Source organism: Prionailurus bengalensis, chromosome B1, assembly GCF_016509475.1.
Source record: "Prionailurus bengalensis isolate Pbe53 chromosome B1, Fcat_Pben_1.1_paternal_pri, whole genome shotgun sequence".
Classification (NCBI taxonomy): domain Eukaryota; kingdom Metazoa; phylum Chordata; class Mammalia; order Carnivora; family Felidae; genus Prionailurus; species Prionailurus bengalensis.
Genome location: NC_057344.1, coordinates 150,025,971 through 150,052,630, shown reverse-complemented (window position 1 = coordinate 150,052,630; position 26,660 = coordinate 150,025,971). Strand labels below are relative to the sequence as shown.

General features: G+C 35.1%; 1 protein-coding gene across 5 annotated transcripts in view; it reads right to left on the bottom strand.

The window, feature by feature from the left end:
• Positions 1–4,100: 4,100 nt before the first annotated feature.
• The window catches only part of LOC122478835 (UDP-glucuronosyltransferase 2A1), a 53,469-nt gene continuing 30,909 nt past the window's right edge, over positions 4,101–26,660 (bottom strand). For 2 of the 5 annotated variants that reach the window (XM_043572543.1, XM_043572541.1), the window contains 5 exons: positions 16,303–16,451; positions 13,491–13,622; positions 11,316–11,403; positions 9,847–10,066; positions 4,101–5,764 (listed from right to left, as the gene is read on the bottom strand). In XM_043572543.1, coding sequence (XP_043428478.1) covers positions 5,485–5,764; positions 9,847–10,066; positions 11,316–11,403; positions 13,491–13,622; positions 16,303–16,451 — 869 coding nt within the window. In that variant the 3' untranslated portion in view covers positions 4,101–5,484. Of the gene's footprint in view, positions 5,765–9,846; positions 10,067–11,315; positions 11,404–13,490; positions 13,623–16,302; positions 16,452–24,978; positions 25,721–26,660 lie in introns of those variants that run through there. The other 3 variants (XM_043572544.1, XM_043572542.1, XM_043572545.1) reach the window with 2 other exon arrangements.

Genomic DNA, 26,660 nt, shown 5'->3' with positions numbered 1-26,660 from the left:
ATTGGTGTCCTTCTCAGTGATAACTCATGCGTGTCTTAAAAGTTAGTGTATTGTAAAAGTTTCCCTGGTTTTGCATCATGTATCAATGAGAATGCTTAAATAATTTCACAATTATTCTTTCCCTCCTTCTTGAAACAACATCCTCTCCTGGTATCCCTAACAATAAAATCTCCAGTTTTACTCCTGATACCTAGTCATTCTTTCTTATTCTCACTTTATAACTTCTGTTTCTTTGTCTCTGTTCTGAATGGTGGCCCTGGAATGCTCTAATTATTCTTTATTTATCTTACCAGATTTATTATCCTCAATTTTCTTTTCTACTTTTGGCTCTCAGGAAGCTCACATCTGTGCACTGTATCATGTGAGTTCCTCTGCCTTGTCACTTCTGGTTCAGACAATGGTAGAAGAGAGCAATTGTAGTTTTTTTGCTGTTTCTTCCTTGGTTTGGGACCTTGTCTTCAGCAATTGGTTTGTCCTTCCATTACCACATCTCTTGTCATTTGTTTCTTCCTACACAGTTCCTATTCTCACTAGTCTCTGGAAATATTACCGCTATCTTTTATGCCTTAGCCTAATGGGTTAGTAATGGCTTGAACTGTTGTTAGTCTGGGGGCCTCACCATTCCTTTTAGTATCCTTCACACTGTCCAGATATTTGCTAAGTATTCTTTTCATTGAAGTGATCCTGTTTGAAACATCTTAGGTGACTTTTGTCATCTGCATGGAAATTGAGTGATTAAATCTGAATAAAGTGGGCAGAAGATCTGAATGGACATATCTCCAAAGAAGACATACAGGTGGCCAATGTGTATATGAAAAGATGCTCAACATAACTAATCATTAGGGAAATGCAAATCAAAACCACAATGAGACATCACCTCACATCTGTTGTTAGAGTGGCCATTATAAAAGAAAGTATTGGTGACAATACGGAGATATCAGAATCATTGTGCACTGTTATAATATAAATGTAAGTAATGTAACACATATGGAAAGTAAAATGATGCATCCACTATTGAAAACAGTATGGATATTACTCAAAAAATTAAAAATTTATTTTTCTATGATACAGCAAGTCCTTTTCTGGATACTTCTCCAAAAGAATTAAAATCAGTATCTCAAAGAGATATCTGTACTCCCTGGTTAATTGTAGCATTATTCACAATAGCTCCGATGTGGAAGTAACATAAATGTCTACCCATAGATGAATGGATAAAGAAAATGTGGTATAAACATAAAATAGAATATTAATCAGCATTAAAAAAAGAAGGAAATCCTGTCATATGCTACAACATGGAAGAAACTTGAGGCCATTATGCTAAGTGAAATAAGCCAGGCGTGGAAGGAAAAATACTGCGTGGTTCCACTTATATGAGGTGTCTAAAGTAAGCAAACTTATTGAAGCAGAAGGTAGAATGGTAGATGCCAGAGGCTAGAGGGATGGGTCAACAGGAGTTGCTGCTCAAGAAGCAAAACATTTCAGTTATGCAAGATGAATGATCTCTAGCGATCTTTTGTACAAACACTGGGCTTATGCTTTAATAACACTGTACCATATACTTAAAATTTTGGTAAGAGGGTAGATCTCATGTGTTGCTTTGTTTACCACAATAATAAAGAAAATCCAAGGGTAACTACTATGCCAGTACCAGATAGCAATGTTAAATAAACTTTTGACAACCCCCAAAAAAGAGAATCTTAGGATTTTGAAGCAAAAATATGATCCATTTTCATGATATCTCTTTCCCATAAGAAAAAAAAAACATCTCCTGGCTTATTACTGAGCTCTGGCTGAGATGAGACACTTGACCATGGGTACCAAGTGACTATGCTACTTGTGATGGCCTATGTTGTGGTAGCAAGAAAAATGTGACTGAACGTTAGCAGCAACATAATACAATTAAATAGATACAGTATATATGAGAACAGGCCAAGCAGGCCCAGAAAAACAAGTAAATTTTCTCTGCAGGTGGCTTAGACTCTCATGGAACTTAACGAATATCTTTAAATAAATTTGTCAATCCTCACTTTCAGAATCACAAAGGAATTACCCTTTGAAAATAGGGAAAACATTCTTAGGGCTAATTTATGTATGAGTATATATGATATTCTCCCAGCAGCAGGAAGTAGCCATTGTTACAGCTCCACTGAAAGGTGTCTCTGAAAGATAGTGGTGAAAACAAAATTTTCCCCATGTGTAAAATATCAAGCAGTATATCTAGGTAACTCTGTTTTTATGGGGAAAAGGTGCTTTACAACTCTATAGATTCATAGGCAAAGACTAATGGATTGAGTGGTTTGTCAAAGACAGGAATAATTAGAGAGAAGATTAAAAGCAAGAAGATCTAAGGGTAGAGGTATGTGAATAAGCCTCTTGGAGCTTGCATAGATTATGAAGATACTTATAATCTGTAAAAATTCCCTTCAGAAGTCATGTGCTATAAACAACTATCTCAATAATAAGGTGGTTTGGATGAGCAGTCCTGTCCTGTTGGAGTCTTTTTCCAGACAGTCCAGAATTTTATCATAAAGCTCATGCACAAAGCAGTGAAGACTGGGATGAAACTATGTATGAATGCACAGCAAGAAGTTCACCTCACCAAGGCTCATCTGGCTGTGCCAGCTGTTACATGCTCAATCTGTTATTAGCAAATATGTCCCCACCTCCTTCCCAATATGGTAAACTGCCTAGGGTTCTAGCTATCTAGAAAGTAGAAAAATTGGTCACCTTCCACTGAAAGGATGAACCATTTTATTCTTCATAGAAATAGTTGTAATTTCAAGATAACAGATTTCCCCTTCACCTTATCTGTAGTATTTCTGCCCGATCACAAACTATGCACATGAGGCCTTAGTAAAATGTTGGTTTTGATATCAACATTGTGTATGACCAGGAAATATATTTACAGCCAAGGAAATGCTGCAAAATCTAATATTCATGGAATTTGCTGATTTTACCAAATTCCCCCTTAGCTAATGAAAGATTTTCAGGGTTTTAGCTGGGAGACAATATCCTATGTATTTCAGTTTCTGTCTCAAAGGATGCAATGTATGCTTCAAATCAGAGTCTTATATAAAAAGTCTTCTGTATTTTAGTTTGAATACATGGGTTCAGATCTCAAGGGGTTGAAAATGGTGAGTCCCCTACAAGTATGTGTCACCATTTTCCTTAGACAAGTTTGTTTTCCATTATTACAACTTGAAGTCAGGCAGTTGGAGGTTGCATTTCTCAAAAGAGGAATGATATGGCCATGATTTACTTAGATTATAAACCATGAATGTTTCTTGATTATTTTGAGCTCCTCTGCTTCAGAATTCAGTCAGAGATTGTGTTACTCTCTTGGCTGTAGTCATGGATTTAAAATACCAAAGGTAATTAAGCTGCTGACGTTTATTTGCTGTGGATGAAGTTTTGGATCACCCTATCAGGTAAAGAATCCTAACTAGAGGAGATGCTGTCAGAGGATAAGGGGAACATGTAATGCTTATGAACAAAATAAGTAAAAGTATTAAGTGCAGCCTCTTGAGTATCTCTAAGTTCTGAGAATGTAAGGGCTGTGGAACAGTGCTCTGATAGGACTTGGTTTCTGCTTGTTAGGGATGAAAATTTCCCCATTTGAATAGTTCTACAAACAACCGCTCAGGAAAGTTCATTTTCAGTGGGTATGTATGTATGTATGTATAAATGTATGTATGTGCATATGTATTATTTTTATTTAATTGTTTGTTTATTATCCAAATACATGTTGCAGTTAGACAGCTAACTAACAGGAATTTTTGCCAGCTGCCTTCTGATGTTCAGGCAGGGGAGAAAGGAGGTGAGCAGTGGCTATTGAACATAAACAAATCTCTATGTGGTAGGTGGCCAGTCTCTGAAACCAAATGGGTGTCTGAACATGGGTAGTGCTCAACACCATGAATAGCTAGCCAACCTCTCATTGGACCTTAAGCCATTTACTGCAATCCAATAGCAGAAAGTGAACTGGGCATAGAACAAACAAAAGCAGCTCTTCTGGGAACATGATCAAATTGTAAAATTAAAAACACATCAACATGAATCAACTACTAAAATGTTAACATTTAACAAACACATTTTCAGCCTTCACAAAAAATTTTTTAAGAATTTATTTGCATTTCCAGTCATGTACATATTCAAAAAGAAATTCTTATATGTTCATGTATCATATATCATTCAGTTATTTTAAAATTGGAAGTAATTTTCAAAATGCCACATTGAAATGACAACAGATTTCAAAATTTTCAGTAAGCCAATGGATGTTATTTATTGCCTCAACTATACAGCTAATACTGGAATTAAAACTTTAATTAGAACATGTCATTAAGTTTATAAAGGGTAAAGAAAGTGCAGTCTTTAATCTATTTGCTAAATTAATGCAAAGCTGATTCAAATATGATCTTTGCATGGTAACTATTTACTATAGCATGCCCTTAGTCATGTAGACCTGCTAATACCATATGTCCTTGGCATAATGCTTAATTAATAAATTTAAATTTGTAGAAGACAAAGACTGAAAAATGATACAATGATCTTATATTCCAAGTAAATATTTGTTTTTGCTAGAAAACTGAACAAATTTGATTATAAAGAGTGATTATAGATTATGTGCATTAGTCATTTTTCAATATACTAAATTGGCATTTAACTTTATCAATTGTACTGTTAATTAAACATTTCATAAAAGTACTAAAGTCTTTTCTATATTTCTTAGTTATTTCTTCCATAAATGATCTCTTCATCTTTTACGTTGCTGACATTCTCTGTCCCTGAGAGCAAATAATGACCCACTTAATCTCTTTTGTTTGAGGGAAGTCCCCAGACCCTTGCATTAGAGTCCACACAAGAGTACTGGTTGATTACAGGCTGGAACATAGGCCATGATTATCTGTGTGTTCAGTGGGAATTTGTAGACTTTCCCTAGAATGATACATTATTACAGTTATCAATATAGGCTCTGACTCCAGTCGCTTTGGGCTAGCAGAAGGGCTTATTTTTATGCAAAAAGAAATAATTACTCTTATTATAGCATACTAATCTTTTATGGTGGTTCCTTGATTTGTATATTCTAGGGGAACTTGTGAAGTTTAGTCTTCTATGTTCCCTACATCCATCACATTCAACTCATACTTTGTGTGTTAATGAGGATTCAGCATGTTGTCAGCCAGCACGTTCCTAAGGTTAAGCATACTGAAAAATAGTGATATTTTGAATAGCGTATACATAAAATTATTAGTGTCCCTGTGCCAGGAAAATGAGAAGAGGGTAAAGGCACCTGGGAGAAGACAAAAGAAGACTGGGACATGTTTACTAGTTAATGATCCTGTTGAATTCTAGGCTTTATCTCTAAGCTAAGGTAGAGGAAAGGGAATTTTGAAAACAGGATGGAGATAATGTGTTTTCATTAAGGTCACTGTGGCTAGAATGAACAGGATTGCCCATTAAGGCCTTTGCCAAACTTAGAAAGATCTATTCCCTCTTTTTCTTCTTTCCTGTTTTACCAAGTTTTTGGCAAGAAAACAAACAACATTTTGTGACCAAGAAGATAGCAGTTGCTGCACAGACCAGCAGGAAACCAATCACATCGAAAGAATGGTACTGGAACCAGGTGAGGTCATGGGCAGCTGGACGCAGGTGCTTGGCTCCTTTGTGACGCATGACAAACTCTATCCAGAAGACTGCTCGATCTAGGGGCTTTACAGGTTGATCATGTTGAATCCTTGATAACCTTGTAGCATTCTCTTTATAACTGGTAGGCAAAAATAGACAAATGAGAAATTACATAGAAATTAGAAAAAGGTTTTCTTCTCATTATAGGCAATATGTCATGCATGTTATATGTTAATTAAGCCAAAGGCCATAGATACCTTGAGAAAAAATTCATTCTTTGTGAGACATTAACTTTGTTGATTGTATAGAATCTTAAAAGAGGTGTTAAGAGAGGATGTAGAAGAAATATATTCTTAACAGAATGCGGTGAAATGCAAACATAAGAGATGGAATAAATTTGTTACAAAAGTATAGCCTAATTTTCCCAAGGAGCAATTTTGATCTTGTGTAAAGTATAGTTTCCAGGATAGTTCCAAAACCAAGACTGTGAATAACCCAATATTGTGGGAAAATATCCATAAGAAGTTCCATAAGCATGGTCTCTAATCTCTGGCTAGTTCATGACGATAGACAAGTAACTGATAATTAACATAAGTAAACCATTTCTTCGGTGTCTAAGACCTTGACTCTGATAATTCCTCTGCTGCACGCACTTGTGTTTTTGTAATGCGAAACACAGTGTCTGTATAGGCAATATCAAGATTGGGTAAAGATAATAGGGTAATTTTGGAAGTATCAAGGACATGAACTTTGAGTTTTTCAGATAATAGAAATATCCTGTTAGAATTATTGCCCCTAATCAATGTGACATCTCTGTAGCAATAGTTATATAGAGTTTTCACAACTCTAATCTCTCAAACAACAATGGGAATAAGTATGTATTTGAAAGGCAAGTAATGTCTTCACTGGACATTTCTTGGCTGGTGAGCCAGAATTAGTATATTTTATTTTGGTTTTGTGTTAGAAATAAAAGTTCCAAATGGAGACATGAAGCTAAAGGAAGGTTGGTGAAATACGAAGAGATGTCCTGATGTGAGTTGGACATTTGGGATTGGAAAAGGAGGAATGTGATCATTAATCACCAGTGAACATGGTATGCTATATCCAGTAGCAGGGGGTAATTTACTTGTATTCTTTTTTGGTGTGCAGGGAGAAAGGATAGTCATACTATTTCAATTGGATTGTAATATAGGTAGGGTTAAGTAGAATTTCACATAGCTCATCCTAAAACATTTCAGGCAAACTGTGGTGGCAATAAATGCCTATTTTTCCAAATCATATTTTTGTTCAAGGTTTTCTCCATTTATAGACAGATTTAAAATCTGAAATACATATATACTAGATAGATAAACTTGCATTTGTAAAATATACTTTCCTATCAATGTGAAAAGAAAGACATTTGCTCATACTTAAAATGATCATTTAATATTTTATTATACACTAATGTTATATGACTGTTATCTCAAAACATTCAATTAATTAAAATTACTATAGTTTATGTATTTAAGTGTAATCTTTTGTGTTCCTTAATTCCTTTATGGATTAAGAAAAATGGAAACTAAATATATCCATATATACACTCTACAGTAAACCCCTTTGTTCCCAGATAATTTCAGAATTAGAATTAGGTTTAGAGTTAATGGTAAGATATTTCAAGAGAAATAATTTTAGGTATTTTACTGGAAAATTCTGATTACTTATGTTTCTATCTTTTGCGTCAATAGTTTCCAAATTTACAATAAAATTTACTGGCATTCTATGCAATAAAGTAGAGTTTTAAAAAATTACAGAACTGACTTACTCTGATATTTAGTAAAAGGAACCACATTATCAGCAATTAACAACCCAGCAAGTCTAATGCATTAGACATCGAGATCATCATTTATGAGAAACAGAAGATCATAGTAAGCCTTGATGAAGCTCTTAACCCTAGATCCAGCTCGTGAATTGATGATACCAAGACTATTTTGAAAATTAAGACTTAAAATGCATTTAATAAAAATCATTTGATTGGAATGTGTGTGAGAGGGGAAAATGAACTACTAGCACTGACTTTTTAAGTTGGATATAAAGCAAACATTGAGTGTTCTCCTGCTTGGGAATCAATACCTTGACCCCTTTGTCTAAAAAATCCTGCAAGTAGGGCTTTGAATAGATGGTTTTACATAGATTAGTTCCACCAAAAAAAAACCAAAACAAAACTGCACAACATTGCCTTTGAGTTTACCTTCTCCTCTACCTCCTGAATTTCAGATTTCAGTAATATAAACAGAATGTGATAACTATCCTTTGAGTTTTGCCTCTGAATAAGATAATGGAGTCTCAGATAACCTGGAAACAAGTTTAAATACAAGACACCTGTACAAATTCAGAACAAACACTGAGAGAGCTAGATGAAAAAATATACAATATTGGGGGGAAACATAAAAATGATGGACTCAGAATGTAGTTAGGCATAATACATAGCTTAAGGAGAGTTGAATTTTAATAAGAATGCAATGGTGATCAACAAAAGAGTAAAAAATCAAGTTATAAAACAAAAAACAGTGATAAAGGATAGAAATAGGCAGTTTGAATGGTTAAAATACCTCCTTAAAGGATTAATAATGAAATTAGAAACAGTAATTTTCTAATGGCAAAAAGTAAATTTACTAATTATGGATTGTTTGAGGAAATCTCAATGAGTTAAGAAAAGTAAAAAATATTAGGACACTTAGAAAATAATACAGAAGCAAAACAATCCAAAATATTTTAACATAGAGAACATTGAACTTTGATGTCTCTGAAATAGAGAGAAAAAAAATGGAACAAACATTCTAATAAATAACAAACAAAAAAATTTTCTGAGAAGAAAAAAAATTAAATATTTTTTATTCTAGATTAACAGTACTGAAAGGACATACCATAACCCAGGAAAAGTGTAGACAATAACTGATAAAGATACATCATTAACTAGGTTTCTGAATTTAGAAAAAAAGATGATTTTTTTTCCAAACTGAAAAAGAAACAACCAAAAATAATCAGACAAGCCTCAAGTTCTTACAGAAGGAGTTAAAGCCAGCATACCATGAGTAATATTTACACAGTTCTGAAGAAAAGAGAGAGCTAAATATATTATATTCAGAGAGGTGTCATTCTTATATCAAGGCATTCAGCAAATAAGGCTAAACATGTTCTCAGGGAATTCATACAATATATTCAGTTAAGAATGAATCCAAAATATTTTGGAGTAAAAAATCTCTGAATCAATGGCAAATCCAGATTCCCTTAAGATACAGCCAAAAGAGTAAATATGAGGAAAATAAGTGGCATACATATTGACATGTTAAGAAAGAATTTGGAGGTGGGGGAGAGAGAGAGGGAGATCACGAGTGGGGGGACATGCAGGGCCCAACATAGGGCTTGATCCCAGGACTGTGACATCATGACCTGAGTTGAAATCAAGAATCACCTGCTTAACTGACTGAGCCACTCAGGCACGCCAACAAATTAAAAATTTAAGTAATACATATTAGAGATTATTTCTATAGCAGGAGTTCAACTATTGCTAAAATTAAAAATACATAGTTAAAAATAAAGACAAAACTGAGTTCATGTATTAATTCTTAATCTTGGTGAGATCTTTCAGAGAAAAAAAAACATAATGATATATACCTGAAGTTCAATATAGTTTATTGATTTATTGCAATTAATCTTTACCTAAATCAGATAAAATACAAAATTTTGTTTAAAAATCAACACATAGTAATAACCAATATTTATAAAATTATTGCCTACTCTATATTTCTCCTCCCTGTGTATATTCATAAACTGCAGAATGGTATATAGTCAGCGTTAATGATGGGTATTTTTGAATGACAGTGTTAATTATTACTTCCAATTTTGTACTTACTGAATGGTTATACTATTTAAATAAGCATATATATGTGTGTCTATACATATAAGCGGATTATTAAAAAATATCTGGGAGTTTATGTCATCATGGAAATTATTGATTTTGAAATTACATTGATAAAATATTTGAAGTATTAGTATTTTTTTGCAATTTCAGCAAATTACTCCAGTGTATGGGAAATGAAATAATAGAGTGGTTCTTATATTGATAATGTTATGATTGCTATTTGAAAATAAATCAGTTAAAAGGCATGAGACAATGGACGTTTTTCCAGGAGTGATGGGCAGTATAAACAATGGTAAGCCTTTAAAAGCAGTAATACTTACGAAGGTTCATTAATGACTGTTCTCAAGGCATTGAGCAGATCTTCACTTGTCATTGTGTTTATGTTCACCTCCACAGCTGCTCCTTTGGCCTTCATGTGAGCGATATTATCAGGCTGATCAGCAAACATGGGAACTCCCACCATAGGAACCCCATGATAAATAGCTTCATAGATCCCATTGGTTCCACCATGAGTGATAAAAGCTTTTGTTTTGGGATGACCTAGTTTGGGAAATGGGTGAGAAGTGGGTGAGGATTTCATTAAGACAGGTTAACAGAGTTTCAGGAAGAGACAGGGAAAAAACTACAGGGTAAGTCAATGAAGAAAGCAGCATTTTCCACAAAAGCTGAGCACATGGGCTATTTCTATGCACATAGAAAACAATGATCCCAGGAAAGGAGGAATTAGTTCCCTCTGCATTGTGCAGAAAGATTTGCTTGAGGAAGTAACACCTGAACTGAGATTGAAACTTGAAGAATAATGAGAGTCTTAATTGAAGATGCTCTTTTGTGAACCGAAGAAAGCATTGAATCTATAAAATCCACAGCCAATTCTCAAATATTTCTGCTTTGAAACTGTAAGTAAAATGTAACATTTTATTATTTTTTCTAGCTTTAGTTTTTAATTTATTTTTTAAATTTTATTTTAAATTCCGGTATGGTTAACATACAGTGTTCTATTAGTTTCAGGTATACAACACAGTGATTCAATAATTCCATATTTCACCCAGTGCTCATCACCATAACGGCACACCTTAATCCCCAGCATTTGTTTGATCTACCCCTCCCCCACCTCCCCTCTGGTAACCATCCATTTGTTCTCTGTAGTTAAGAGTCTGTTTCTTGCATTGTCTCTCTTTTATTTTTCCTATGCTCATTTCTTTTGTTGCTGTTTCTTAAATTCCTCATATGAGTGAAATTGTATGGCATTTGTCTTTCTCTGACTCAGTTCTCTTAGCATTACACTCTCTAGATCCATCCATGTCTTTGCATATGGCAAGATTTAATTCTTTTTTTATGGCTAAATAATATTCCATTGTGTAAATATACCACATCTTCATCCATTCATCCATCGGTTACACTTGGGCTGCTTCCATATCTTGGTTACTGTAAATAATGCTGCTATAGATATAGGGGTGCATGTATCCCTTTTATTATTGTTTTTATATTCTTTGGGTAAATGGCCAGTAGTGTGATTACTGAATCATATGGCAGGTCTATTTTTTTTTTTTTTTTTGAGGAACCTCCATAGTGTTTTCCAGAGTGGCTGCACCAGTTTGCATTTTCACTAACAATGCAAGAGAGTTCCTTTTCCTCCACACCCTTGCCAACACTTGTTGTTTCTTGTGTTTTTCATTTTAGCCTAAAATGTGACATTTTCAATTACATACTTATTGAATTTGTTTGTTGTTAAACAGTCCCTTTACTTGTCCATTTCCAATTGTACAGCTTTTTTTCTCCTCAGTCTTACCAAGAAGATCATTCTGGGGTATCCAATCATAGAGCCGAGTATTGGCTCCTAATGTGGCTGGTTTCTTTCCTTTGTATCTCCATAAAACCTGTGGAAGACGGTACTTTAATTTTGCAAGTGAAACAGAGAATGAAGTCATCTTAAGGCTATAGAGTTATTTATAAGTCACGTAGCCCACCACTACTTTATGTGATAGTGAGAAAAGTGGACATAAGGGATAGTTTGCAAACATGGAGATATAGTGGGACTGTTTACATCAACGTTGTCAAAAAGGGCTTGTGTTAATAGTCTATTAAATATAGTTTTATCATTTTTATATTTGTCACTCAAAGTATTGAGGTGTGAGATTGTAAGTGAAGAGAGAGAAAAGAAAAGACTAATTTAATCAACCAGAGTGTGGAGGTTCTAAAAAACATTAAAATAAACATGAATACTGTGTAAATTTATTTATGTCATAAGGCCATCTTAACTCTCATGTTTCAAATGCAATGTTTTCAAGAAATATAATTAGCTTTAAAATTGTATTGTCTGGTTTTTGAATGATAGTCTTTCCTTCTTTCCTTCTTCCCTCTCTCCCTCCATCTGCCTCTTTTTCTTTCTCCATTCTTCTGTTTTTCCTTCCTTCCTTCCTTCCTTCCTTCCTTCCTTCCTTCCTTCCTTTCTCTCTGCCTTGTTCTCCTTCCTTCTGAAGTTGGAGGGAGGAGGAGACAGAGGTTTGCCTTCTGTAATTATTTAATAAAGTATCTTCTTGGGATGTTAACCTTTTGTTACATACTTTTAGGGGTGAGCTCTGTATGACTAAGTTCAGATTGAATATCAGTAAGTGGCACACTGTTTAAGTTTTTATTTTATTCAACAATTCCATACTCACTTAGTGCTCATCACAACAAGTGAATTCCTTAATGCCCATCACCTATTTAACCCATCCCTCCCAAACTCCTCCCTTCTGGTAACAATCAGTTTGTTTTCTATAACTAAGAGTCTGTTTCTTGGTTTGTCTGTCTCTCTTTTCTCCCCCTATGCTCATTTGTTTCTTAAATTCCGCATATAAGTGAAATCATATGGCATTTGTCTTTGACTTATTTTGCTAAGCATTATACTCTATAGCTCCACCCATGTCTTTGCAAATGGAAAGATTTCACTTTTTTTTGGCTGAATAGTATTCTACTGTGTATCTATACCATATCTTCTTTATCCATTCATCAGTTGATGGACGTTTGTGCCCTTTCCATAATTTGACTATTGTTGATGGTGCTGCCATAACATCAGGTGCATGTATCCCTTTGAATCAGTAGTATTGTATTCTTTGGGTCAATCTCTAGCAGTGAAATTACTGGATCATAGGGTAGTTCTATTTTTAACTATTTGAGGAACCTCTATATTGTTTTCCACAGGGGCTGTACCAGTTTGCATTCCCAACAGTGCAAGAGAGTTCCTTTTTCTCCCCATTCTCAGATGGCAAAATTTTAGCAGAAAAGCTTAGAAATAAAAATTCCTCATTAGTGCACTCACGGTTGTAGAGTTTTATATAGTTTAACTAATATGCCAATATAATGAATTCTAGGGTATTTAATGAACAGGAGTATATAAAGAGTAGAAATCTCGAACTATAATGACAACACAAAGTTAATTGAGTATCATAAATCAGAAAATACATACTGTTTGATAATAATACTAGGATTTTTAATTGTGTTTAACTGTAGAAATTTCTGTTTAGAAAGATGAAGCTTCTATTTCTAAACCAACTAGATCATGATAAAATCTTAATAAAACCTAGAGATATAAAGTATATCCTTGAGTATGATTCTTGTCTACTTTATGTAGAACCTCTCTCCTTTCCTGGACCTTGGAGTTAACATTCTTGAGAATTTGAGGAGTACTCAGTGCAGGTCCTAAGATTTCAAAAGGTTATTGGGATCTTAACATTTTAATCTCTATTTCATTGAAAATAAATGATAGTATAAAAAGATGTATTTCCATAGCAATGCAAAAGTTTATTAAACAAGTGATCAAATGTGCCCCAATACACCGTTTTAATATTTTGAGAAAATTTTACTTACAGATGGTACTAGTTATGCTCAGTGTTTCAAGTTTGATCTAGAAAGAGAACTATTAGCCACACTTTCTCTCCAATTGGCAGAGTTGCTATGCACCAGGATCCAATGTTGTACTAACCTTTTGTGGAATCTGGGCCAGGGCTGAGGCAATGAGATTGGCTTTTTCATCTGAGAGGTTTCTGACCATTGACCCCAGAGAAAACACCACAATACCATCTTCACCTGAACTTTGGACAAATTCTTCCATTTCCTACAGAGACAAAATTATTTTCATTGCAAATATGCAGGATCATAGGGGGAGAAAAGTTTTCTCATTTATGCATGACATGTGTTAAAATTGTACCATGTCAATTTAGATCCAGTAAATTATTAAAAAATCAATCTAACTCCCTCTTAGGCATTCAGGATATTTTTCTCGTGTTTATTCTTTTCCTGACTAATAGGCCTACAAATGAATTTTTTAGAACTTCCATATATAATTATATGTTTTAAAAGGTAAACTTCTGCTATTGTCCTATCATGATAACATTTATGAGACATTATTTGTCTACCCTCCCACAAGTAGCTGACATGCCCTTAACTTGAGCCTTAGCGTACTGGTAAATATAAATTTCTCGACAAATAAAATTTTCTGGGTCACCACTTACAGTTATGCAGGTTGGGCTCTGCAAAGTCTGGGATTGCAGTCTTTTGTATCGTAATTTATGTGAATGTCAACTTCTAGAGATCTGTTATGCATGCCCTGTGCAACTATTGTGGCTTCCCTGTAATATTTCTCAATATATTTATTATAATTATCAATTATATTTATTTCTCAATGTATTTATCAATTTAAAGGTAGTAAAATTACTAGGGAAAGGATGATGTCGTAAATGAAAGTAGATTGCTATTTTAGCTTAGTTAATGTTAGGAGAATATCTCTGAAGTCCCAGGAATTGGTGTTTTGCCATTTTGGTTTACCACCCTAAGGACTGATTGAATAAACACACACACATACACACACACACGTACATGAAGCCTTACACATCTAGCAGCTGGATTTGGATTCTTGATTTGGCTGTTGTTCATTGTTTTTTTTTTCTGTGTATCCAATGACTGGCATAATTTTTTCATCAGAGATATAAGCTATGATTGGTGTCCATATTGTCCAAATGTTTGTATTAGTAATTGGGCTTGGGATGGAATAATTTTTCCTCCTTTACAAAAACATGTCTGAACTATTTTGTGAAATTTGTGCGTGTGTGAAAAGTGAGGATAGGAAGATAAATATAATAGTGTGGTATGGGGTTTTATCTAGTGAGCAAGGAATATGTCACATCTCTTTCTGTAACTCTGTTTAGATACTGGTTCATTATCTGCTATAATAACACTCAGTAGAGCTTACCTGCAGCTATAACTTGAGTGGTAAGAAAAGCATATTCAGAATCCTGCCATAATATTTAAACTTAAATGTGCATTTTACCCTAAATAGAAACTGAGAACTCTCCTAAGAGCACTATTTAACCTGCAATTGTCTCAGAGATTATGTTTATCTGCAACACGAGTAAATGAGTGTCTGCCTCTTCAATTCTTTCATAAAGACAGTTATTGATAAAGAGACTTAAATACAATATTCTTATCATGTTTTTCTCTTATTCTCTTTTACTTCTCAATATTGTCTTCTTCCAACATTTTTGGCTACCAATATTTATTTGTTGGTGACTTTGGAATGTGGTACACAATTTTCCTTTTTACTTCAGAGAAACCAGGCATCATGGTATTAAAGAACAAATTCAGTGACTGGGTTTCTCAGTTCTATGATTATTTTACCTAATCTGTTCTTAGTGCTCTCTGCTGAAACCCAGACCTCGCATTACCTGAATGATTCTTAGACATATCCACCTGAAAATTCCTTTGGCTTCTTAAAGTGAATAGGTCTAAACTGAATCCATCCTTGTCATCTCAAAAAAGCTTTTCTGTGAATTATTTTCTGTCTTGGTAAAGGTCACTGTTATCCAAGAATTGCTACCTGATTCCATGTCTTCTGTCAACACTTACTTCTTACTGACCAAAGTCTGTGAAATCTATCTGAGAGTTCTCATGAAGGCATCGTTATCGCTCAAGGAATCATAACTGTCTCACTTCATAACCCCATCACACTTGTTAGGAAGACCAAAGCACTTTCCTGAGGGAATTCCAAGGCTGTAGCTTCCTGTTCCTTCCATACAGTACCCAAACTATAGACACACTGATGTCTTATTTTATTTTATTTTTTTTATTTTTTATTTTTAAAAAAAAATTTTTTTTCAACGTTTATTTATTTTTGGGACAGAGAGAGACAGAGCATGAATGGGGGAGGGGCAGAGAGAGAGGGAGACACAGAATCGGAAACAGGCTCCAGGCTCTGAGCCATCAGCCCAGAGCCTGACGCGGGGCTCGAACTCCCGGACAGCGAGATCGTGACCTGGCTGAAGTCGGACGCTTAACCGACTGCGCCACCCAGGCGCCCCTGTCTTATTTTATTTTAAAGTTTATTTGTTTATTTTGAGACATAGAGTGCAAGTGAGGAAGGGGCAAAGAGAGAGGGAGAGAGAATCCCAAGCAGGGTCTGCACTGACAGCACAGAGACCGACATGGAGGCTCGATTTCATGAATTGTGAGATCATGAACTGAGCTGAGATCAAGAGTTAGATGCATAACCGACCCAGCCAGCCAGGTGCTCAACACACTGATATTTTAACATGCCACTTGAATCACTTCTTTCTTCACCTGAAATATCAAAGTGAAGTTCAAAAAGGTAATATAATTCATAAAAGACTCCTATGATTTGTAAAATAGATTTGGAGTAGCAAATAGTATATCTCTGTTATTGAGGCAACACACTTTAAATAAAGAAATAATAGGATTATATCATACAGTACACAAAACATCTTCCACTGTAATAGACATACCTTAGGTAATGGTTTGGCAGGTTTACAGTGCAACCCTCCTACAAACTCAAAATTAGGTAAGTATGGACGAGGAAATTCAAAATCCCAATATGTCCGGATTAACCAAATTTCTGCTTTCCCCATAACCTCACATAATGTAGTGGGTCTTCCTGGAGAAAATGAAAAAAAGGTAAGTGAAAGTTATTAGCATATATGTTTTTTAGGATAAAATGTACCACTAATTTTCTGACAAACAAGGGAAATCTTTGTCGTCTAGCTATCTATCATATCTAGATGTTAAAAGGAAGGGGAAATTAAGATTATAAGGAGAGAGGGAGAAAGAGAAGGAGGGAAGAAAGAAACCGGGGTGGGGGTTGGAGGAAGGAAGGAAGGAAGGAAGGGAATAAGGGAGGAAAAAGGGAGGGAGGGAGGAAAGGGGGTAAGGAAAAGAAGGATGAGAGGCGAGAAGGAGAGAAGGTAAGAATATATTTGGGTAGGAATAGTAATATGCAAATGAAGTTTCACAACTACAAATTCAATCTAAAATTTAACCACAACTCCATGTACTGATGAACCTAATACTCATTGTTTCTCTCCAGTTAAATGGCAGATGACAGATTAGCCCCAGCATATCAGCACCAAATTCCCTATCAATGGTTTTCTAACTATCTTCCAGCTTGTTATAGTCTCTGATTTACTCCTATTGTTTAAGAATCCTACCAGTATTTGTTTACTTTATCTTCCTCAATAAAATCCCATTATTTTCCACTACAACTGATTTGCCACTATTTTCTTAGTAGGAATTCCCTGATTCATACCCAATACAACCCCCTTTGGAATGTGAAATATACATGTCACCAATATCACACAGTTATTTTAGTGTTATCTTTGAATTATATTTTTTGAAAGGGATATTCTACGTATTAATTTTAGAAGATTTGTAGAGAAGAACAAGTGTTTGCAAATGACCAGGTCAACCAGTTTTAGACACAGGAAACATGTTTTGCCCTAAATAAAGAAAAATTCAGATGAGAAATCTCCTTTTTTAAGGATTATAAGCAAACTTGGTGATCATGTGCAACACAAAATGGATAGACTCTCTTTCTATAGTCATTGCTTTGTAGTGCTTGGATTTACATCTGAAGCTATATGGTCAGATGCCTTAATTTAATAATGAAGAGGAATTTCTCAAGGAAACTTAACTTGAAATTGCCAGAGATTGGATGAAAACCCCACCTCACAACCTTCACGTCAATATATTTATGTACTTTAGTTGTCTTATTCCATGTGTGTGACATCCTGTCTTGATTACCAACTCCTTTGGTGAAATTACTGTGTATAATATATAGATCACATTTTAAGAAATACCCAAATTAAAGTATTGACTAAAATTCTATATTTGAGATAGTGATGCACAGTTACAAATACAAAGGCAATCAAAAGTAAAGGAAATAAGGGGAGGGACCATGATAGCGGAGCAACACGGAAGTTTTTTGCTTTTTGTCCATAAAATGCAGCTAGAAATTCAACTCATCCATGAAATGCAAACAACAAACCATCTTGCACACCTATAAGATTGATCTGAGGATCAACCCCACAATCTACATAACTTGAGTCACAGAATTTGGCAGGTATGTGGCACAGAGAGGTGAACTGGGAGAGAGAAGCTGCAGAGTGTAGGGAGCTATTTTTGCTTGTGGAGAGAGGACAGAGACAGAGGGGAGAGTACAGCAAAAGCACTCTCCCTGAAAGTAGCTGGAGAGAAAGTGAATGAGTGGAAATACCCATAAGGGACTGAACAAGAAAGGAAGAAAGGAGAAAGGAGAGGCTTTAAATATGATTAGGACTCTATAAACAGGGGAGCACAGATTCTGGAACTCCACAGCTCGATAACTGGTGGAGCTCTGGTAGGAATGGCCAATCCCCAGGATTGAAGGGTCCTCGGACCACATGGGAGAGAGGCAGTTCCCCTGGTGAAAAGACATTTGGTAGAGGTTGTGCGGCCTCCTCACAGGCAAAGGTCTCAGCAGACCCCAGAGAACATCCACGTTTGCTGGTCTTGGAACAAAGACGTTAGAGGGAGGTGAAGCTTTGCGCCAGAGGTGTGTTTTGATTTACCATAATCCCTGAAACGCTGCTTCTACATGATCTCATGGACTTTTTCTGGGGCAGGCTGGCACCTGGCCACAGTCTCTGACATCTGCAGCAGCACGGTCACACAAATGTTCCTGTGGACTGGTTGGTACCTGGCCATTGCTCGGCAAGATACTCCCCCAGATGGTCAGAGCAGGTCAAAGCCACAGGGACCTCAGAAGTGAGGGGTTTAGAAACACATCCTCATCTGAGATAAAATTTTGGAGAGAGGTGCCATCTGGTAGGCTGACAGCTTGATCATGATAGTGTAGAAGTAGGGAGTGGACAGTAGCCAGAGACAAAGGAGGTGTGTTTTATTGCCGGTGGGAGAGACCACAGAGTTCTGTTGCCAGAGACTATGTAGCCGGGTGATACCATTTTTACCTTTTCTATGGATGCGCATACACGTGTACATGTGCCACAAGGATCCACACCAATAAGCTAAGCAGTACCATCTAGTGGAGAACAGAGCCGTTACACCAAGTCCGTCCAACTGTTCCAACTGTGCTCTAGGGGAACACCACCAGTCTCTCTGCCTGCTAGTTTATGGACTATAAAGTGCTTCATAGTTTGACTGCTAGGGCAAACTGGATGTAATTTCAATAATATTTATTCTTTTCTCTGATCCATCTATTCAATTTTTTTCTTTTTCTTTTTCTTTTCCTTTCCTTTCCTTTCTTTTCTTTCCTATTCTTGAATACAGAAAGGGAAAAAGGTTAATTTTATTTTATGCTTTATAAAAAACATTTTTCTTTATTGTTTTCTACTGTATTTTTTAATTTTTTTATTCCATTTTACTTTCCTCATTTCATTTTATTCTATTTTATTATATACATATTTAAAATTTTTCATACTTTTTCCAACCTTTTTTCCGTTCCTTTTCTTTTCTTTCTTTCTTTTTTTTTCTTTTCTCTTCTTTGCCTTTTTTCTCTATTCTACCAAGCTTCTTTCATCCACAAGACCAAAACACACCTAGGATCTAGAATCCTTCATTTGATTTTTAAATTTTTATTTATTTTATTCTTTTTCTTCCTTAAAAATGATGAAGCAAAGGAATTCACTCCAAAAGAAAGAATAGGAGGAAATGAGAGCCAGGGACTTAATCAAAACACATATGAACAAGATGTCTGAACCAGAATTTAGAATCATAATTAGAATACTAGCTCGGATTGAAAAAAAGTGTAGAATCCCTTTCTGGAAGATAAAGGATTAAAATTTAGTCAGGACGAAATAAAAAACGTTAAAACTGAGCTGCGATCTCAAATGGATGCCATGGTGGCAAGGATGGATAAAACAGAACAGTGAATCAGCAGTATAGGGGACAAACTTATGGAGAAAAATGAAGCAGAAAAAAAGAGGGAAACTAAAGCAAAAGAGTGTGATATAAAAGCTAGAGAACTCGCTGCCTCATTAAAACAGGAATAACATTTGAATCATTGGGTTCCCAGAAGGTGAACCGAGAAAAAAAGGGGTACAAGTTTTATATGAGCAAATCACAGTAGAAAACTTTCCTAACCTGGGGAAGACACAGCATCCAAATCCAGAAAGCACAGAGAACCCCCATTAGATTAGACAAAAAACAACCATCAACAAGGCATATCATAGCGAAATTCACAAAATACACAGAGAAGGAAAGAATCATGAAAGAAGCAAGGGAAAAAAGTCCTTAATCTACAAGGGAAGACAGATCAATATCATTGCAGACTTATCCACAGAAACTTGGCGGGCCAGAAGGGAGTGGCAGGATATATTTAACATGGTGAATCTGAAAAAATGCAGCCAAGAATTCTTTACCCAGCAAGGCTGTCATTCAAAATAGAAGGAGAGATAAGGAGTTTCCCAGACAAACAAAAACTAAAGGAGTTTGTGACCACTACACCAGCCCTGCAAGAAATTTTAAGGGGGACTCTCTGAAGGAAGAAACGATGAAAAAAAACAAAACAAAAAGTCCCAAAGCATCAAAGACTAGAAAGCACCAGAGAACATCACCAGTGACTCCAACTCTATAGGGTACACAATGGCAATAAATTCATATCTTTCAGTACTGACTCTAAATGTCAATGGACTAAATGCTCCAATCAAAAGACATAGAGTAACAGAAGGATAAGAAAACAAGATCCATCTATATATTGTTTACAAGAGATCCATTTTAGACCTAAAGACACCTTCAGATTGAAAGTAAGGGGATGGAGAACCATCTATCATGCTAATGGTAGCCAAGAGAAAGCCAAAATTGCCATACTTATATCAGACAATCTAAGTTTTAAAATTAAGATGGTAACAAGAGTTGAAGAAGGGTGTTATATCATAGTTAAGAGGTCTATCCACCCAGAATACCTAAAAATTCTAAACATTTGTGCCCCCATGTGTAAGAATGCAAATATATAAATCAACTAATCACAAGCATAAAGAAACACATTGACAATAATACCATAATAGTAGGGGACTTCAACACCCACTTACAGATGGAAAGTTCATCTAAGCAGAAAATCAACAAGAAAATAATGGTTTTGAATGACACACTGGACCGGATGGACTTAACAGATATATTCAGAACATTTCATCCTAAAGCAGCAGAATACACATTCTTCTCCAGTGCACATGGAACGTTCTCCAGAATAGATCATATACTAGGACGCAATCATCCCTCAACAAATACAAAATCGTACCATGTATATTTTCAGACCACAACACTATGAGAGTCCTAATTTACTGAGAATTTTTAACATGAATTGGGGTTGGATTTTAACAAATACTTTTTCTGCATCTATTTATATCCTCTTGTGTTTTTTGTTTGTTTGTTTGTTTGTTTGTTTTTTAGTCTCTTGATGTGATGGGTAACATTAATTGATTTTTGAATGATGAACTGGTCTTGCATACTTAGAGTAAATCCTACCTGATGATGGTATATAATTTTTTTTATACATTGTTGGATTCACTTTGCTAATATTTTGTTAAGGATTTTGGATCTATGTTTATGAGAAGTATTGGTCTATAGTTGCCTTTGCTGTAATGTTTTTGTCTGGTTTTGATATTTGGCAACACTGGCACCACAGAATGACTTAGGAAGTATTCCCTCTGCTTCTATCCTCTAAAAGTGATTATAGAAAATTAGTATAATGTCATTATTAAATATTTTGTAGAGGGGGCAGCTGGGAGGCTCAGTCAGTCAAGCATCTGACTCTTGGTTTCAGCTCAGGTCATGATCTCATGGTAATGGGACTGAGCCCCATGTTGGGCTCCATGCTGAGCATGGAGCCTGCTTGGAATCCTCTCTCCCTCTTTCTCTGCCTCTTTCTCTGTCTCTCTATCAAAATAAATAAATAAACATTTAAGAAAAAAATATTTAGTAAAATTCACCAACAAACAGCCTGGTGCTTTCTGTCTTGGATGAGTAATTATTAACCTAATTTAATAGATACAGGATTATTTAGATTGTCTACTTGTCCTCGTGTGAGATTTGGCAAATTATGTATTTCAAGGAACTGTGTTTTTCATGGAATTTGTGGGCAAATAATTATTCATAGTGTTCACTTGTTATCCTTTTTAATGTCCATAGCATCTGTAGTGATATCCTTTCTTTTAAGTTTTTATTTTGTTTAGGTTGGCTAGAGTCTGATCAATTTTATTGATCTTTTCAACATATCACATTTTTATTTCCTTGATTTTTTCTGTTGATTTCCTGTTTTCTGTTTCATTGATTTCTGCTTTAATTCTTATTATTTATTTTCTTCTGCTTACTTTGAATTTAATTTACTCTTCTTTTGCTAGTTTTCCAAGGTGGAAATTTAGATTATTGATTTTAGATCTTTCTTTTCCTTTTTTATATTGAGGTATAATTGACATACATCGTATTAATTTCAGATGTACAACATGGTGATTTCATATTTGCATGTATTGCTAAATGGTCAACATGACACCTAGTTTACATCCACAACCATATGTAGTTACAGAATTTTTTTCTTTTGATGACAACTTTTAAGACCTACTTTGTCAACAACTTTCAAATATGCTATGTAGTATTATTAACTATAGTCGCCATGCTGTACATTACATTTTCACGACTTTTTGTTTTATAACTGCAAGTTTGTACCTTTTGCCTCCCTTCACCCATTTTACCCAGCCCCCACCCCTGCTTTGGTAATGACCAATCTGTTCTGTTTATGACCTTGTTATTTTGTTTGTTTGCTTTTTTCACAGGTAACTGAAATTATATTGTATTTGTCTTTCTCTGTCTGGTTTATTTCACTTAACATAAACCAAACTCGGGAACGAGAGTAGAATGCTGGTTAACAGTGCTCGGGGCTGGGGCAAATGGGGATTGTTGGTCAAAAGGTACAAAATTCCAACCACAAGATGAGGAAGTTCTGGGGATCTATTATTCAACATAGTCACTATAGTTAACAATATTGTATTATATACTTGATAGTTGCTAGGAGAGTAGATATTGAATGAATAGTTTAATGATTTGTTAGATCCATTGACATCACTACAATTAAGTCAATGTAAAGAATAATGCAGATCTTAAAATATTCTGTGTCAAATATATATTTGTTAAAAAGAAAGGCAAAATGAATATTTAATAATTGCTTCTATTGGCAAAAAAGAAAAAAAAGACATATATAAATACTTATGCTTAATGATGCATAGATAATATCTTGCTGTAATGACAGGAATAGTTAATAATACTTATGTAGAAGAAATATGAAACCAGTTATTATTCACTATATATATTTTTGTTCCGTTTGAATTTTTAAGCCATTTGTATTGGTTATCTTTTATTATGAGATTGAGAATTAAATCATATTCATGGTGCATTCAGAATTTCCTGATAAAGAAAATGAGAGAATGAAAATCAACAAAAGTACACAAACAAACAAACAAACCTGTTAAAGATGATAGAGTTTAAAACTTACCATAGATCCTAAGGACTACATTTAATCCATAAAATTTATACATACAGAATCTTACAACTTTCCCCTATTTATGCATAATATGACAAATGTCCTAAAATCTTATTGATTAGAACTAGGAAAACATCCTTAGTTTTCAGAATATATTTATGTTTTTATGTCTTGCATTTCTTTTCTGACAATAGAATTGAGGCCAAGATACTTTCTGATTTACTTTAAATCCATAAAGCCCAACACACTGCCTACACCCAGGTAGTGTTTCTGGTGCTTAAATTACTTACTGTGAAATTGGCATAGTATAGATTTAAATCATGTATAAACCTCAGGATTTTTAAAGTGCCTTCCTTTGAATATACGTTTCTGAAAAAAGGTATCTACTGGGAAGTCAGTGTTATGGACTGACTTGTGTTCCTCTAACATTCATGTGTTGAAATCTGATTATATTTTGAGTTAAGTCCTTTAAAGATGTAATCAAGCTTAAGTGAGGTCCTAAGAGTGGGCCTGAATCCAATATCACTGGTCTTCTTATAAGAAGAGGAGGAGACACTGGGATTATATATACACAGAGGAAATACCACGAGAGAACATAGCAAAAAAAGTGGTCACATTACAAGCTAGGAGACAGGCATGAAGAGAAACTGGCTTGGCAACACCTTGGTTATGGACTTCTAGCATCCAAACTATGAGAAAACAAATTTCTGTTGTTTCTGCCACTTAGTCTGCAGTATTTAGTTGTGGCAGACCTATAAAACTAATACAATCAGAGAGTTAAATTAGTTAATATTGATGGAACCAAATGAGAGCTATCTGTGTAAAAATAACAAAGCAAAACCATTCCTGATAGAAAAATGCAAATCATTAAAAATAGATGGAATATATATGTAAGTAGTGAAGTAACACCTAAAGCTATAATTTTTTACAGTTTTCCATTTCATTGTTCAGGTTTCTGTGTAGTACTTCCTGAAGAAGTACAAAGCATCCTAGGAAACTTTTCAGTATGACTAGCTACGATGAAACAATTCACTTACGACTTACTGAAGCTTCATCCCAAATTTACAAAAGGGATAAGAATGTCAGGGACTCAGATTCAACACAGAGAATACTATAAATTTTGAATGTAATAATCCATGATTCTCAAAATTTGTGGGAAACAATTCAGGCAAAATAAATTACATGCAAAGTTAATCCCATTGTTAATATACCTCTGTTTTCAGTTTATTACTGGAATAAGGCAAGGAGATTATATTGTTCTTACAACAAACGTTACAGTTTTTTGACCAATAAAAAGTCAAATCTCCTCCACTACGAAAACTCAGTATACAAGACTTTTTTGTGATACCCTATATTGGACACAAAATACATCTTCCATTAGGTTGACATTTATTAGTGTGTTTCATATTTTGTTTTGTTTTGATACCAAACTTTAAGTATCAAGGTTTCTTACAAAATGGTTAGATGACTTTAAAGAAAGGGTAACCAAGACTTTTATTGCCTGTCCCTCCCAATTGGTTGTTGATAACAATCATTGATATCACTTACGAAGTTTTATGTGAAAGTGAAACTTTTAAAAATACACTCTTTTCATTTTCCTAGGCTTTTCTTAAACCACCTAAGTTTCCTAACTCCTTTAGAATGAGGAGCACTCTCTTACCTAATGCATAACTGTAAAACTGGTCCCAAAGCTGAGTATCATATTGTTGGATCCAGAAGTCAAAGAAAGTGGAGAACATTAAATTTTTTACCCTTTCCAGAAAGGTCATTCTGTCTGATAGTGCCGCCACAGTAACAGGCACATAGGAAAGTGGAACCGGAAGTTTTCCACAATATTTTTCCAGTGTGTAACCCATGGAATACCTTAGTGTATACACAAAAGGGACTTCCAGCAACTCAGCAATCAGCTCTCCACAGGGTAACACCGGGTCTATGACCATTACATTGTAGTTGGTTTCCTGGAGTTTCTTCATCATTGACTGGTTGTAGACTACACTCTCACACTGGAGTTTTAAGTGTCCAGTTATTTGAAGAAGGAATTGTTGCAGTTTCATTGCTGACTGCCAGAGTGACAGTGTTGGCATAACATTAGCAGCTATATCTAAAAAGTCATCTAGCGTTTTCTCAGCAGTCTCTCTGTTTTGTGGCACAGGGATCACCTCAAAGTTCATTGCAGAAGGCTTGCTGTAGTCGATGATGAAACTCTGTGGAGACACCAACACGGTCACCTCGTGGCCCCTTTCTGTGAGTTCCTCCAGTATGATCTTTAGGTTGAGCCAGTGGCTCATGTCACAGGGCCACACCAGGACCTTCCCACAGAGTCCACAGCCAGCGTAGCAGAGCTGCAGCAGCACAATTGCTGAAATCCATTTCTTAGGGACCATGACAGCGGTTCCCTCAGACACTGCTCTGCAGAGGTTAAATGTTTGCAGAGCACAGAGCTGAAGACGCAATTTAGATACAGATCAAGTTAAAAATTAATTTCTAGAGTTAGGAAATGATACCGTGTAGAGAACTTTGTCAATAGCGTGCACGGGCACAGTACTATAGGATATTTGTTAAGAGAATGCATGAAATATTTAAATATTCTGGAGGAAATGGCTGCAGCATTTTAGGAGTTCATTTTAAATATATTAAAATAAAAATGATACCTTTTAATGGACAATTTCTAATTACAATAGAACCCATTTAAGAAAGTCTAGTAAATAATATGGTATATCTTATGGAACATGATGACTGATAATTTGGGAAAACAAAAATGTAGTTCTTGACATAAAGTTGGTTGTATGATAGTATATGGACAAGATGCACACATCACATCACAATAACAATAGGAAGAGTATACTAAATATTATACTAAGGTACAATATTTCCAGGCTCCAGAAGATGCTATCACTCCAATGTGGAAAAAAAATCTCACAAAGCTTCAGGATATGGGTGCCTTTCATTGAGCCCAGTAGCGAACATGACAGAAGATGGGTTCTGAAGGTGAATGGAAGACAAGGAGAAAAAGAATGATGATGTGGAAATGATGGCCATTTAAGTATGCAGTTATCAGTTCAGTATGCATAGAGTCAAGGCTAACACAGAACAGTATAGACAAAGAAAATACTAGTTAAAACAGAGCACTTTGGAGAGTCTTGAGTGCTATACTCTGGGTTCAATTTTAATTTCCACAAAAGAGGTCTACTCAGATTTTCAAATCATGTCCAGAAAATGATCATATGTGTCCTATAATAAAACTCTTCCAGAATCTAAATAGGATTTGAGTGGTAGGGAAAAAACAATCTGTAAGAGGCTAAAAGTAAATATTAGGAAAACAAGATTTGATGAGTGTCAGGG